This window comes from Bison bison, unplaced genomic scaffold (assembly GCF_000754665.1).
Source record: "Bison bison bison isolate TAMUID 2011002044 unplaced genomic scaffold, Bison_UMD1.0 scf7180017864487, whole genome shotgun sequence".
NCBI lineage: Eukaryota > Metazoa > Chordata > Mammalia > Artiodactyla > Bovidae > Bison > Bison bison.
Window position 1 is genome coordinate 3,759,493 of NW_011495047.1, and position 17,310 is coordinate 3,776,802.

The following is a 17,310-nucleotide window of genomic DNA, read 5'->3' on the forward strand; positions in this document are numbered from 1 at the left end:
GGATTGGGTGGAGGATGCTGCGGCAGGTGCTTCGCAGAGGGCTCCAGTCGTTCTGCCACAGGCTGGGCTTGTGCGTGAGCCGGCACCCGGTCTTTTTCCTCACCGTGCCCGCAGTCCTGACCATCACCTTCGGCCTCAGCGCGCTCAACCGCTTCCAGCCCGAGGGCGACCTGGAGCGCCTGGTCGCTCCCAGCCACAGCCTGGCCAAGATCGAGCGCAGCCTGGCCAGCAGCCTTTTCCCCCTGGACCAGTCCAAAAGCCAGCTCTATTCGGACTTACACACCCCCGGGAGGTATGGCAGGGTGATCCTCCTCTCCCCACCCGGGGACAATATTTTGCTCCAGGCTGAGGGGATCCTGCAGACCCATCGAGCCGTGCTGGAAATGAAGGTGAACTACAAGGGCTATAATTATACTTTTTCCCATCTGTGTGTGTTGAGAAATCAGGATAAGAAATGCGTACTGGATGATATTATTTCAGTGCTAGAGGATCTCAGGCAGGCTGCCGTCTCCAATAAGACAACAGCCAGGGTGCAAGTGAGGTATCCCAACACTAAATTAAAGGTATGCTCCTCCTGCATGCTTCTGCCAATTAAAGAGGCAGCACTTCATTTCTTGCCCTAAACAAGCAAAGAAAATGCAGAGGTCTCATCCTTAAGACTCAGAAGCTGATGCTTCTCTCATTTTGGCGGGGTGGTGGGGAACGATGGGCAACGAGTGAAGAAAACAGGCAATAAATGGCATGACTAGATATTAAGCAATTCAAAGCCAAACAAATGCCAAAAATGAGAAAAAAAAATGGACGAAAAAAAAAAAAAGTTGTTTCTGAGACCCTGCAATTACATCTTTGTTCAGGGTTAATAAATCAGTGAATGGAAGGGGGAGGGGGAATCCTGAACAATTTGGGGGATTTCTTTTCATTCTGGGGCTCGATGTATTTCTTATTACTGATTACACATCCCACCTGGTGCCATATCCACCCCTTTACATCTTCAGCCTTGCTTGATTTTGACATGTAGGGAGTTTGTGCTTGGCTGCCCTGCGAGTGTGTGTCTGGAAGCAGTGGGTATGAATGGCTAAGGATTCCAGGAATTATGTGTGTGTGTGTTTGCACAGGGAAAGAAGCAGGAATTTTCTCTGTGTGAAAATGGAGATGTGCAGCTTACTGATGTAGTAGTTAACTGAGTCCTGTTATTTCCTCCCCGCCACACACACAGACACTAAATCCAAACCAAAGCAAGATTATTATAATAGCCCAATAGCAAAAGAAAAAATTCCACAGTCAGCAAAAGTTGCCATGAATGATAATTGTGGCATTAAATAGACAGTACTGTTTAAACTCTCAATTCAGATTTTGTTGCTCAAATGAGATTTCTAAACTCATTCCACACTGTCAGGACTAAGCTGCTGCAGGCAATGAGGCATGCAGTCTCCAGGTGACTGAAGTTTCAGGGACAAATGTGACTTCCAAAAGAGTCACTGCACCATTTGTATGCTCAGCCCTGAGCAGCTCAGAGGGTGCACAGTCAAGAATTCCCAAGGCAGGTGTTTCCCAAGAAGAAGGAATTTTCTTTCTTCTAATGTGTATGAGGATGTGTGTGTGCTTCTAGGGAAATCATGGGATAGAAGTCATCCCAGTTTCAATGAATGGGTGGCCAGATATAGGAAATTGCTAATATTTCTATTAATTTATTTGATACAATCAGCATCTGTACACAATTTAGAAAAATTAATTTCTCAGGATTTTTGAGGTAAAGGGCTCTTTTTCCTGAATAGAAGGAGAAATTAACGCACTTGGAAACTAGGGATTCCTCAGAAAATCCCATAACCTGCCTCCTTTTAACATATTGACCTTGTTTATGGATCCAGAGGCTGACAAGGTTTCAGCCCCCTGTTCACAGGAGCAGTCCCTTGGAGTTTAGTGAGACTAGACAGATGATTCATTAGCTTGAAATCTAGGTAAGGGCTTGCCTGCCTCACACTTATCGAAGGGAGCATGATGAATAGATGTGGTCTGGTTGCATGCTTTTCATTTCCCAGACCCTTTCCATCAACATTATTGCTCGTTCAAGAGAAGGACGCAGTGAAGAGGTGATCTTCACCTACTGTCTTTATCTGAGTTCTTTTCTATGTCAAACATCAGGTGTAAAGAAAGATTTGAAATTGTGACATATTTAAATTTCAATTTGTTTTCCCTATTGAAGCAAGTTTGCAGTTTATTAATATGCAGGCTTAATTGAGCCCCTTATTTAGTTTAGTCAGCAGTACTCTCCAGGTGTAAGGGCTCTGTCCAATCAGCCACCATGGGCATTTTATTTATCCAGCAATATCATTATGATATGTGTGATACAAACTCCTAAGGCCTCTAATTCACCTCTTTAATAATGACTGACTGTACTCCTATGATTTACTGGATGCTCTTCTAGGCACATGAGACAAGTCTGCAGCAAGAAAAGCAAAGTTCTTACCCTCAGGGGTCTTAATTGTTGATGCCAAGGTCCTTCCCTTGATTATCTGTAAGCAGGGACTCTAATCTTTGGGTCCAGAGGTTCTCCATCTAAACTTTCTGGCTGATTGGTTGGTTCATCTACATCTTGATAGGAATCAGTGGATAATCATAAAAGAATGGAGTAATTGATTACAAAGGGCCACGTAGTATTAGTGGAATTATTCTGCTAACCATAAGAACAGGAGAATTATACACTGGCTATCTGATTTACAAAGCCCTTTTTCTGCTACATTCTATCAATAATATCAATGTGTCCTCCAGTGCATTGGCTTGACTCTTTCTGCATGCAGTCAGTGGGGTCCTTAAGGTATTTTGGGGTAAATGTCTTCTGAGAGGAGTGGGCTTCCCTGGTAGCTCAGATAGTAAAGAATCTGCCTGCAATGCAGGAGAGCCAGGTTCAATCCCCAAGTTGGGAAGATCCCCTGGAAAAGAGAATGACAGCTAACTCCAGTAGTATTGCCTGGAGAATTCCTTGGACATACCATGGGGTCCCAAAGAGTTGGACACGACTAAGCGACTAACACTTTCACTTTCTGAGAGCAGTGGGTTCTCTGAAGCATCCAGATGGAATATCACACATGCTAATGTAATATGAAGTACAACTGGTGGAATTCCAGGGACACCTAGAATCCTATCAGAGTCTCCAGGGACTTTCAGGTGAAGAACTCCCTCACACAGAGCGAAGTGAGATGGCCTTTTGTTTTGTTTATATGTGATATGGAAATGATTTTAATTCATACATAACAGTGATGCTCAAAGAGTGTCCCTAGGATGCTGACCCATAGTAAACTTTGAGAACTTCTGTTGTATGATATTTGAGAGAAATTTTATATTCACAGTTTTTGGCCCTTTAATTAATGTTGCTTTCATCTGCTACACTTGGGTCACCAATCTTCCCAGCTCTGGCCAGTATGGAAAATTTCAGTGCTGGATAATGCCATTGGTGGACAGAGAATCAATAGTTGAGGGAAAATGCAAAATAAATAGCAGGGGCAGGATGGTGTGGATAGGAACTGGCAATCTCCTGACATAGAAGGAGCAGTAGGTCAGAGCCTGGAGATAGTCTGAAGATGTATAAACACTGATTGACAGAAAGCTTAGGACAGAAAGCTTTTTGGCAGAGGTCAGAAAGCTTAGGTTATGACAATTGGAAGGACATCTTCCAAATATTATTAAGACACCCAAGTAGTTCTGAGCACAAAAAGGTTTAGAACTTCTGATAAACATGATTATCTTGACAAGGTGATCCAGACAGGCAGGAACACAGAAAGTTGCTGCTATGGAATTCTAAAGAGAGGCTCAGATAAAGATGATATGAAAAAAGGAGCAGTCAGCTTAGAATACCACAGAAGAAACATATATACTTTCAAATGCTGTGTGGGAAAGGAGCCATGATCAGAAATCCCTACACGTATATAATACCAACTCTACTGTTGTGCCTGTCTTTATATTCTTTATGTTATTATATCCCTGAGCGGGCACAAAGCTCAAGTCTTACATTCCTTCTGTACTATTCACATCCCCCAAACCCAACCTGTACAGTTCTATGCAGGCAATATTTACATCATTGATTAGTCTATTGACTAATGTGTTCATTTATACTGTAACATCACAAAGCTATTATCAACCTTCAAACTTCTATGATGTGCTTTTACTTTAAAGATATTTTCTACACTCTCCAGATTTCTATAAATTTTTTGACCCTACTAATTCAGGGACCATTTTTTCCCACTTATTTAAGCATACATATTGTATAAATTGATATAGTGTAGCCAGGCTGAATTTTGAAATTAAACACATAGTGTTGGAACCAGTCTCCTGATTAAAATGAGACAGGCACTCAAAATCCTTAAGCAAGGACTGCTCTGGACTCCAAAACATATTGTCATTATAATTCCAGGGGCTCAGGTGGTTACAGGTAATATTTCCTTACTTCTTAGGTAGGCCATGATGACCTCACTTTTCCATCTGGCTAGTTCTAAGAAAGTACCAACTTCCATATGTCCCTGTTTCTTTAATTTTGCCACTGAAAAAGGCCAAGTAATGAAGAAGCAGAGAAATGTGGTCCATGACAAATGGTAAGAAAGAAGTGAAACAATCCCCTGTAGCCTGTCCTCCCCATTAAATTCCATTAATACATACCTCTGAACAGATGTTTAAGTGAAGTATATATTTTCCAAGGTACCACATTTAAGAAGAGGAACAAAGATAGATTTTCCTGCTTCTTAAAAGAGTGTTTCTCTGGGCACATTTTGAGTACATCTTCCTAATTTGGAAGCTGTTGCCATTAATTATTTAGTGCCAATCTTAATGGAAGGGCAGTTAAAGCCAACATGAAAAGTAAAAAAACAAGCATTACTTTTAAAGATTTCCAAGAAAAGTTATTCCATAGACTCCTTTCCCTAATTCATTCTAAAACCTTAAAAACTAGCTATGTCAGGATCTTCTCTTAGATTTAAGTTTGCATTCCTAATTCTCTCTCTTAATAATGAAAAAAAAAAAATCACTACCTTATTGAGTACATAGTTTGTGTCTTAACTGACATGGTATTTCATACACAGCATGTCATTTTTGCAAGCTTATGAATCAGGAAGAATATTTTAATTCCCATTTTATGAGTTGGGAACCTAAACCTAAAAACCAGGAGATTAAGTAAATTTTAAGAGGACCCCATGTTAGTACATGTTGGAGCTGGGCTTTAAATCCAGGTCTGTCTGACACTGAAGTTGATATTTTTAACTATGAATACTGTATTGGGTCCTTGCATATCCTGCATCTTTCTCTGTGACAGCAACCCCTTGTACTAAGGAAGAACTAGGGTTGTAACTCCCAAGCCATCTCAAATCCACACTGTGACCACTGCTCTCTCATACCAGTCCCCTTGCTTACTGGAGAGACCAGCCCAGATGAAGGTGCAGTGAAGCTTCTCTTCCCTCACTAACCCACAAAGGAGTAATACTTCCAGTCTGGGTAAACTCCGATGTTGACCCAGGTGCTGCAGTGGTAAAGAATCTACCTGCCAATGCAAAAGATGCAGGGTTTGATCCCCAGGTCTGGAAGATCCCCTGAAGGAGGAAATGGCAACGCATTCAGGATTCTTACCTGGACAAGTCCATGGACAGAGGAGCCTGGCGGGCTACAGTCCATGGGATCGCAAATAGTCAGACACGACTGAGCAGGTAGTATCTGTCTACCATCCATATTGTACATGGATTTGCCACAAACAATTTAACAGATTCCTTACCAACATGTGATTTCACCTTTCATATTATTTCACATCAACTCAGAACAAACTAATGATCCACTGAGAGTGGGGAAGCCTATTAGGTAACCGAGTTCCAAGCCAGGGTCTTATGTGCCAGGCAGGCTTGAGTCCTTCTGTTTAAAATTGGCATCAGGAAATAGAATTGATGAGATATGATGGGATAATACAATGCAGACTAAATTGAGACATATTCAGGAGACCTGAGTTCTGACCCCAGTTCTGTAAAGACCAGTTATGTGACATTGGACAAGTCTCGTCACCAATCTGTGCCTCAAGCTCTGGGATTTCTCTGTGACATTCCACCATGCCATAGATAAATATCATCACAGTAGATCTGGAGATTTTTCTAGAATATTTCTTCTCTGGAGTGAAGTAGATGTCTTGATTAGTTAGATTTGAACAATGCTGTTAAGCAATAATCATAGTTTCCTAACTAAATAGTTGTACATATATTTCCAAGCCACTGTATCAGGATCAGTTCAGGCATTAAACTTTTCTGAGCAACCAGGTGGGCAAAAATCTTGCCTGGTATTGGGACACAGATTCTGGTTGGCTTCAACAAAGACCTACTTTAAACTACATTAGGTAAATTTCATAAGTACTTATTCATGCTTCTTTCCATAGTTTTGGAATTCAAGGATTAAGGTAGAATTTTTTAGAGAGCAGAGAAATGACTTTCTCCCTTCTAATTTTCTTACCCTCAGCTGAGCTGATCCAGTGGTTCAGAACCACCAAGGGCTTGGGGTGGACACACGGAGCAAGATGGAAGTGTAGGAGGGCCTAGAGCCATGTCTGCCCCCTAAACAAAGAAAAAACAAACATTCCTTTGCTGTCACTGCTCTTAAGTATTGCTTTAAGCAATACTTAAATTTAATAGCTTTGTCCTGAATCTTTTTCTACTTTAATGCTATTATAACTGAAACAAGCTATGGTGTTGTGCTTTTCAAAATATATTGTGTTAGGAGAATATTTTCATTTTAACCCATTAGCCCTCACAGCATGATAGGGCTTCCCTGGTGGCTCAGATGGTAAAGTATCCACCTGCAATGCAGGAGACTGGGGTTCTATCCCTGAGTTGGGAAGATCCCCTGGGGAAGGGAATGGCTACCCACTCCAGTATTCTTGCCTGGAGAAATGGCTGTTGGACATGATTGGAACACATTGGTTTTATCTCAGTTTTAGAGTTGATTGATCAGCAGATGTGCATACCTATTCCAGATACATCCAGACATTTCTTCACATGCTCAATATCAGCATTTTTAAAGGAGAAATTTGGAAATTCCAAGATTCTGGATTTTTATGACACAGCTCTAGATTAAACAGCAGGCCTGTTTCTTCCCTAACTTAGTTCAACAAACAGGTCAAGCCCCTTCCTCATGGAGAGGTCACAGAAGCGACTCCTATCTCTGGATTGTTTCTGCTAGGCTGCTGGGGGACAGGGAGACAGCTATCACAGCCCTGGCACCCAGAAACATTACGGCAATGCTTCTGATTTAAAAGCGTGCCAAGCTGTATTGTAAGCTACAGAATTAATTTCTTTTTGTTTCTAAAACCTTTTTCCTCAAAGTGTTCTGTATCGACCAGTGGTATCAGCATCCTTGGGGAAACTCACTGGGAATGGAAATATCCCAGGTCTTACCACAGACCTACTGACCAGAACCTGTGTTTTAACCAGCTCCCCAAGTGACTCACAGGCCCCTGAGACTTTGGGAAACTCAAGTCTCAGATGCAAGGTTCACATTAGTGTTCCCTATTCACAGGTTGAGTTTGAAGTCACGTGTGTTGACTTAGACCAAACACACCCTAAGAAAATTGAGTAATTGAGCCTGCACCATCTTATGTAGACATGTGATAAAGACATTAGAGAAATGCCCAGAGAATTATCAAGCAGCTAGTCCACACAGAAAGGCTCACCCTTATCCTCTGTGGTTGGGCCCGTCACCTGGTTGAGCTTAAAGCCTATTACTGTCGGTCAATATTTTCCAAAAACGTTGAAATTAAATCTAACCGTATCTTTAAGAAAAAAAATCAGCAGCGATTTTCTCAAGCCTCTTTGCGATTAGTTTACAACAGTAGCAGCATTAAGCCCTCGTTAGCCTAATCATGTTAATATTATATGGGAACACAAGGTATAGGAACTATACATAGGCACAAGGGTATTTGGGGAAAGTGAAACACAAAATTAGAGTGGAGTAGATTTTTGAAGTGGCTTTGCAATCCATGCCTTTCTCAGACAGGATTATTATGGCAAAGCCATTCATTGAAATCAAGGCTCATTCTCTGTAATTCAGGGAAATTCAGGGCCTCTGAAAGGTACCTGATGAGCAGCACTTAAAATGAATGAGTCTGTTTAGTTACAGGCTTTGCGTTGGAACAGCCGATGTTTTCCCTTCAGAAATCCCCTTCTACAAGAAGAGGCTTCATCTGGGCCACGCTTACTTCCCTCTGCTGTCTCAAAGGCTAAAGGCAGAGGATGACTCGGCTTCTGGAAAACAGAAACCTGTTTAAAGGGTTCTTACAGCTTCAGGAGGGTCTTAAAGCAGTTCCAGGTGTTCAGGGTAGATGGAGGCTTGCCTGGACATTGAGCACTCGGTACATTGTCACTGTGGATCATAATCAGCCTCAAAGTTCTCTCTGCCCTTTGAACATTCAGGTCTGTTCTCTCACCTCACCTCCGCCTATGTGGAGGAAGAGAATGTTCAGTTCTGATTGTCACCGTGGATCATACTAAAGTAGGTGAGGTGCACCTTAGACTCAAAGCCATTCAACTATAGGTATACCTATGGCTGATTCATACTGCGGTTTGACAGAAAACACCAAAATTCTGTAAAGCAGTTATCCTTCAGTAAAAAAAATTAAATAAAGCCATTCAACTAATGTAACAGATTGTGTCTGCTCTGTGCCACGCCCTGTGTTGGGTGCTGGAGACTTGAGTAAAGAACAAAAAGAGATGTGATGCATGACCCTCCAGGAGCTTGAGTCTAATACAAAAGACAAAAATCAGATAAATGTATCATTACAGATTATCACAGAGGAAAGTTGCCTGGTGCTGTGAGAGGGAAAATTTCATGGACAGAGGAGCTTGGCGGGCTACAGTCCACGGGGTCACCAAGGACTAAGGACACACACTAACAGTGAAAGGAGGACACCAAGTCGTGGGCTCTTGCTCAACTTTCTTGAGCAAGGAACTGTGAGCTGATGTCGAGGTTAGATGGTGAAGCATCTAGTACCTTAGGTACATTGAATGAAAGCCACTGTGGGTGGAAGTAAAACGCTGTCATGGTGGAGGTGCTAAGGGCTGTGTTGAGAATTTCTTAAGAGTTGCTGTCACACAGTTTAGATCAAGATCTGTGAAGCTTGATAGTCCAGTTTACATCTTTACTCTGTCCCATTAGCTCTGTGACTTTGTTCAGATGTTTTAACTTCTCTGTAACTCAGTTCTATCATCATAACCCCGACTTCTTATCATTCAGTTGGCTAATTAAAGAAGGGCTTCTCAAATTCTGATTGTCATCTGGAGATCTTGACAAAAATGTGGATTCTGATTTAATAAGTCTGGGATGGAGTGAAATTCTACATTTCTAGCAAGCTGAGGCCTCTGGTCCTTGGACCACACCGAGCAAGAAGAGTATAAAGCACTTAGAACAGTACCTTATTCGTTGCAAATTCTTAACAAACACTCTCAGCTTAGCTCTTCGAGCACTGATATTCTGCCCTTATTCAGAATTGGTTAATTGATTTTTCTTGTGAACTCTTTTTTTTAATTTATCTTTTATTGAAGTATAGCTGAATTGCAATGTGTTATTTACTACTGTACAGCAAAGTGACTCAGTAATAATATATATATTCTCTTTCATATTTTTTCCATTATGCTCTATCACAGGATATTAAATATAGTTTCCCATGCTATACAATAGAACCTTGTTTATCCATTCTGTATATAGCATTTTGCATGTGCTAATCCCAAACTCCCATTCCAACCTTCTCCCACTTCCCTCCCCCTTGACAAGCACCAGTCCATTCTCTATAGTGATCTCTTGATTAGATGAATATTTTTTTGTTTCAGTCCTCAAAACTGAAGTTGTTTCTATCCTATTATAGTCATTGCTATTTCCTTAGTAAGTAGAGTATGACAGGCATAGATTCCTCTGATTTTTGCTCCAAAGAACTTGAGCTGCCTTCATTCTGAATGTGACATGTCTTTGCTAAGGACAGTAATGAACAAATAAGGAAACTGAGACCTTGGTTTCAGTGTCCACTGGGTCTGGAAATATCTCAGAAGTTGTATATTCTTGTCACTTTCAGCACAGCTAGCCTTGACCCCTTTATCCCTTCTGGGTTTCTGTGACATTCGGTTCTCCTCTTACATCTCTGATGTCTCTTTGCTTCTTACTGGCTGACTCCCCTTGCTACTTCCACAGTTATAATTATTCCCATGGAACAGTCTTTTTCCTGGTGTGTTCTCAATATTCTCATTCAAGCCAAACATTAGTTCTCTTCCACGTCTATAACTCCTTGAATGGCATCTCTATTCTGTCGTTTACTCGGGCTCAGTCACTATGATTAACTCTTCCCTTCCCTAGACTCCCACCCAGCAGAGACATAAACAGTAGGAGCTGATTCATTCTAGGCCAAGATGGCCCTTAGATCAGTAGTATCCTGATCACCTGAAAGCTTGTTAGAAATGTGCATTCTTGGACCAGATCTGCTGAAACTGAGGATTGGGTCCCACAAGCCCTCTAGGTGCTTCTGATTCCAGCTGAAATATGAGAACTTCTCTTGTGCAGAAGAGATGTTCAGTCTTGGCTGAATGTAGGCATCATGAGGGGAGCTTTAATGATGCTGATGTGTGGATCTCATCTCCAGAGGTTCTCAGTAAAGAGGTGACATGGACACTGAAATTTTTTAAATCTCCTCTGTTGATTATAATGGATTAGCAAGGTTGAAGACTAAGTTCTCCTTTTCAAATTTATTTTCCTTTTCTTTCTCACTGTCTCTCCCTTGGGTTTTCATTAACTTGTACCTGTTTTATCTAGGTAATAATCTAGTCTCTATCACATGATTTCTCTCACCTGGAACCTAACCTGTGTAATAGGGTTATACACCTCTTGATATATTTTCCTCTAACCAAATCCTGCAAGAGTTTCTCATTGCCTAGAGAAGAAATGGCAAACTCCTGACCGTAGCCATTGAGAACTTTGCTTAGCCAGGCCTCTAACTTTACGTGAAGTTTCAGGTTGCAGTACATCTTATGCAGCAACCAAACCAAAGAAAACCCACCCTGAATTTTCCTGTTTTCTTACCTTCATTCATAATGTTCCTTTTGCTTGGAATTTCTTTCACATTGTCAAATTCACATCTCTTAAAAGTTGCTTTTTCCATGGAACTTCTCCAAAGTGCTTCCAAAGGTAGAAACCACTTTTATACACTTTAAGAGGTACTTTGATGGCAATTTCCTTAATCACACTCTAACTTGTATTGTAGACTTCTAAGAAGTCTTTGTTAAACTGTATGTGCCTGATGTAGAGCTGGTAGCTTTCACTACATACATTGATTTGCCTATGTGGAGCCAGCTGGTATGTGGGGAAGTTGCAAGGAAACAGGAAAAAAAGCCCATCCCAGCCAGCCTTCCCTTCTATCAGTTCAGTTCAGTTGCTCATTCATATCCGACTCTTTACGACCCCATGGACTGCAGCACGCCAGGCCGCCCTGTCTATTGAATCTTGCTCAAACTCATGTCCATCGAGTTATCCAACCATCTCATCCTCTGTCATCCCCTTCCCCTTCTATACTGCTGCTACTGCTAAGTCACTTCAGTCGTGTCCGACTCTGTGCGACCCCATAGACGGCAGCCCAGCAAGGCTCCCCGTCCCTGGGATTCTCCAGGCAAGAACACTGGAGTGGGTTGCCATTTCCATCTCCAATGCATGAAAGGGGAAAGTGAAAAGTGAAAGTGAAGTCGCTCAGTCGTGTCTGACTCTAGTGACCCCATGGACTGCAGCCTACCAGGCTCCTCCGTCCATGGGATTTTTCAGGCAGAAGTGCTGGAGTGGGGTGCCACTGCCTTCTATGGCTGTGCCTAAACCTTAAAGAGAGATAGCTACTGGTAACGTCATTGAGAATTGCCTCTCTGAGTAGTCCTGAGATGCATGAGCCACAAGCAAGATTGTTTGGGGCTTAGGAAACAAGGGGCCACAAGAATAGGGAGAGTCTTTCTCCACTTGTACATGGTACACGTGTGACTTCAGCTCAGGAGAGCCTGCAGGGAGGCAGCTTGAGCACCTGGAAGGGTTACCAGATTTAGCAAATAAAAATACAGAACATCCAGTTAAATTTGAATTTGGGATAAACAAAAATTTACGTTTTTAGTATAAGTATGTTCTAAATATTGCATTCTTCACTTATCTGAAATTCAGATTTAACTAGGCGTCCTGTGTTTTATCTGGCAGCGTAGCACAGTGGGAACTCACAGAGTTACATCTGAAGACCCACGCACAGACTTCAGAATGCCAGGGGACTAGCCCCGGTTCTAATGCACAGGAGTCACCATCAGCCAGGGGGCCAGAGAGCAGAGCGTGAAAGCCAATTTGGGAAATAATAAAGATATTAGGGGCTTCCCAGGTGGTGCTAGTGGTAAAGAATCTGCCTGCCCGTGCTGGAGGTGTAAGAGACGAAGGCTCGGTGCCTGAGTTGGGAAGATCCCGTGGAGAAGGGCATTGCAATCCTCTCCAGTATTCTTGCCTAGAGAATCCTATGGGCAGAGAGACCCGATAGGCTACAGTCCATGGGGTGGCACAGAACTGGACACGACTGAAGCGACTTAGCACAGCACAAAGATATTCTAAAGACTCCCAGAATGGGTCAAAGTTTTCAGGGGCCAGAGTTTCTGTCTTATTCAAGTAGGGATGCAAGCAGATGAAATTTAAGTTCCTTTTCATATGACTTCATATGTGTATTCTGTCCTGAGGAAACATAACTTACACTGGTCGTTTTAATAGTTCCAAGTCTTCATTTGCTAGTGAAATGAAAACTGAATGGATAAATGAAAGAAACCCATTCAAAACTGCACTAAATAAATATTCCATTTAGAAGACGTCTTTTGTTTTATATTTTATCTATGAGAAGATGAAAATATTTATACATAAATGGAACTATAATTAAAGAAACTAAGTTATAAGATAAATAAGTCTTGGGGATACAGTGTGCAGCACAGTGACTATAGTTAACAATGCTGTATTGTATATTTGAAGGTTACTAAAAGAGGGATGTTAACTAATGCAATATTCAAACATATCAAATCATTATATTGTATACTTAAAACTAATACAGTGTGATATGTCACTTCCATCTCAATTTTTAAAAATTTAAAAAAGAAAAAAGAAAACTGCCCACATTTGCCAGAACCATATCTATATTGAAAACATTAATTTATGATACATAAAATAATTTCGGTCCACAGAATAGTTTCAGAAGACTTTTGTTTGCTTCTTTTTTAAAAGGGTCCCTCAATTACTCAATTTTGAGAATCATTCGATTGGAGAGAGGGATATTTATTTAGCTACCCATGCTAAATGTAGGACTGAGAGTATCATAAGCAGAAATTCAACTTTCTTAGTGGCTTAGATGGTAAAGAATCTTCCTGCGATGCTTGAGACCCAGGTTCGATTCCTGGATCAGGAAGATCCCCTGGAGAAGGGAATGGCTACTCACTCCAGTTTTCTTGCTTGGAGAATCCCGTGGACAGAGGAGCCTGGCAGACCACGGTCCAGACAGAGGAGCCTGGCAGGCTACGGTCCATGGGGTCGCCAAGAGTCAGACGTGACTGAGACACTAACACTTTCACACTTCCTAAGCAGAAATACTGAAGGTCATAAAATGTAAAGAGATTTTATCGTTTCTATTCATGTGATGGTAAAGAGTGAAACTGATTTCTTAAAACTAAGGGAATTGGTTAAAAAAGTGAAGAGCAGAAGTCCTATGTCAGAAAGGAAGGGAGGGAGGAAGAAAGAAAATAGATGATGCAGCAGGTTAGTGAAAATTTGTTCAGTGAGAATATTAGCAAGCCAAAGCTAAACCCCTAGACAGGATCGGTTACCCTTTCTGTGTATGAAATGTGGCATTAAAATCAAAGATGAAGCATGCTCTTAAACGTCTGTGCACCAGCACTAAGCACATGGGCTACTTAGAACCCTTCTTATTTTTCTTTTAAGATTATCAAGCTTGTTTTAATAACCAGATATGTTTTTATTGGGCTGTTCTTATCCTCTCTTGTGACATATGTTCCACTCAGAAAAATAAGTCTTTAAAAAAGGATCATTTGGACAAAGCTGCTAAAATTACTCTCAAAAACAATTTAAAAATAGGTAATGAGTCCCCCATCCCTGCACTGATAAACTTTCTGTTTGTAATTTATCTGCAAGTCATCTTTTATTTATAAAGCAAGAAATCACCATTCTGTTGTATATTTTAATCAACATTTTTTTTGGTAAACTTATATAATTACATATGTATAGTGAAAGTGAAGTCTGTCAGTCGTGTCCGACTCTTTGTGACCCCATGGATTGTAGCCTACCAGGCTCCTCCATCTATGGGATTTTCCAGGCAAGAATATTGGAGTGGATTGCCATTTCCTTCTCCATATACATATGTATATATATGTATATGTATATATGTACATATATTCTTTTTTTTTTTTTCATTTCACATTTCTTGCTTAGAAAGAAATGGGAAGGATTTTCCTGGTGATGCAGAGGCTCCGGTTCGACACCCTGGTCGGGGAACTAAGACCCCATATGCCTCCTGACCAAAAGGCCAAAACATAAATCAGAAGCAATATTGTAAAAGAAAGGGACAAAAGTCTAGCATGTCATTTCTCCCTTCCCAGGATCCAGGTCTTCTTGCACAATGCAGTTTGGGGGATGATTTCTCTAGAACAGACTCCTGGGTGGGCAAGGCAGAGCCTGAACAACGGAGCGTGAGGTTAGGGTCAGTGGGGCCCCAGTAAGTGCCCCTGGAGACAAACACCCTGCTTGGCTCCCTGGGGGGCGTGAGGAGCTCAGTGGCTGCACTAGCTTAATGACCCCTCTTTGTAGATCAAGCATGCCTCTCTAAGGGAATAGCACACAAAACTGGTACTCGCTGCTTGACTCTATTATCATTACATTCTTTTCAACCACTGTGCCCTTGGGGATTATTTTTAAGGACTTAGATCCTTTCTAGGCTATGAAACTTAAGACATCTTTTATCAACTAATCACATCAGCATGTCTCTTGCTAAACAATGTTCACTTACATTTTTAGTTAATTTATCTCAAAATGTTGTTTATAAACTGATGTTATCCTACTCATCTTCTTGACAGAAAAAATATTTTGGTAGTTGGTAACTAAATTGACATAAGATTTTTACTTCCCTTTTTGCCCTCAGCTCTGCATCCTTAAGTTATTGATGATGTTAAAGTTATAAGCATTGACAGTGTGACCCATTTAGCTTAAAACAGCAATTTTTTTTTTAATTGAGATGGGTCATAGTTTTTAATGGATTGAGATGGGGGAGGCTCTAATTGATTGAGCCCCCCCTTTGAAATTATTAAATAATGATGAAGAGGGTAGTAAAAAGGAAATAGATCTATGTGTGAATCTAATTCTATCATTTATTACTGTATGACCTTAGATGTGTTATTTACTGTTTTTGTCCCAGTTTTTCTATGTAAAAAAGTATTATTAATATTTTTTACATGACACTAAAAGTATTTTTAGTATCCTCTCTCCATATTTTGAAATTTTCAGACACTTAGTGATTTCTTAATAAATTGTAACTTTTTAATCTAAATCAACATCATAAAAACACCAAGTGAAAACTCGCTCACAATCCTATTGACCAATTTTATAAACAATTGATTTCCAGTCTTTGACTGTGAAGTACATAGATGCTATATAGAGTTCATGTCTTTCTTGAGACTGTTAAATTTTTCCATAAAAATTTACATAATATTTTTTTGTAGCTCAAAAACCTGGCAAGTGATTGTAGCATAATTTACTTAATTGTTCATTTACTGTTATCTTGAGAGTAGACTAGGACTGTTTTTGGATTTCCACATTCCTTAGCAGACAAAAGGAAGAAAGCAAAATATTCTGGCTTGTCAACAGAAGCTGGAGAAAAAGAACATTTTCTTATGTGATTTAAAATGTAGCTTTCATAAGTATATGCACTTATGCAAGCACGATACAAATTTAGGTCAACAAGTTCCAGGGGAGCAGGTGTCCCAAGAAAAACCTTGGATAGAAATTAGAAGGACCTGATTTATTTATAGACCAACTACAAAATGCTGTAAATTGCTTTGTTAAGGACCACATCCAAGAGTAAGCTTATAAGAGTACCATGTGGCTTGTCCTATTACAAAGTGATTTTTAGTGCTTTTCATTTGGTATAGCTCAATGATTCTCAAAAGGAACATTTCAGGAACTTTCCTATTAAATGATGTCTGGGTCCCTTCCTCAGACCAACTGAATCAGAATCTCTGGAGAAGGGGCCTGAGAATTGGTGTTTTCTTAAGCTCTTTGTATGATTCTAGTGGATAACCAGGTTGAGAAACACTGAGAGACCTTAGACCAGAAAAAGATCCCCCTGTCCTACTCACCTCCTTTACAGATTCATAGGATGAAAAGATAAGGGAATGATACCGCTTCCTTTGACCCTCCACTTCAAGTCTTAATCTGGGTCTCAAAAAAGAGAGCATTTGCCTTGACACAATCAATCACAGTACCATTTCCTTAGCACGTAAGCTGCCTCCACAAGAGCTCTGTAGCTAAAGTAAACAACTTCATTCTGTCTTGTAATTCCCTAATCCGGTATTGATTGGCCAGAAATATGATGTCTTAATCATTTTGCTCTGCTCCAAAGATGTCCAGGATTGCCAATCATTGGGAAAATATATCCCTTGACACTTTAGAAGGCATCCTTTCTTAATATACTTCTTCCAGGAGATTAATAAGAAAACCTGTAAATATTTATTATTATGGTGATAGAGCCAAAGGAAATGAATCTTGATAGCTCAAATAAGTCTATTTCAAGTATAGGCTTTCAATTCTTACGAAGCTGTTATTAGCTCCTTGATTTCCATTGTGTGTGTGTGTGTTTTAGTCGCTCAGTCGTATCCGACTATTTGTGTCCCCATGGACTGTAGCCCATTAGGATGACCTAAATTCCTTCATATCCTGAGACAGTGTTTGCTACTTTGTAACCAGTTAATTAATACTATTCATTGTTAGCCTATTCTTGTAATAAGCATGTAGTAGGAAGGTAATGGCACCCACTCCAGTCCTCTTGCCTGGAAAATCCCATGGATGGAGGAGCCTCGTAGGCTGCAGTCCATGGGGTCGCTAAGAGTCAGACACGACTGAGCAACTTCACTTTCACTTTTCACTTTCATGCGTTGGAGAAGGAAATGGCAACCCACTGCAGTGTTCTTGCCTGGAGAATCTCAGGGACAGGGGAGCCTGGTGGGCTGCCGTCTATGGGGTCGCACAGAGTCAGACCTG

The 17,310-nt window shown here is 40.8% G+C and overlaps 1 protein-coding gene across 1 annotated transcript in view; it reads left to right on the plus strand.

Annotated features, from left to right (window-relative positions):
• The window catches only part of PTCHD4 (patched domain containing 4), a 197,610-nt gene that overhangs the window by 180 nt on the left and 180,120 nt on the right, over positions 1-17,310 (plus strand). The window contains exon 2 of the mRNA XM_010863043.1: positions 14-389. Coding sequence (XP_010861345.1) covers positions 14-389 — 376 coding nt within the window. The remainder of the gene's footprint in view (positions 1-13; positions 390-17,310) is intronic.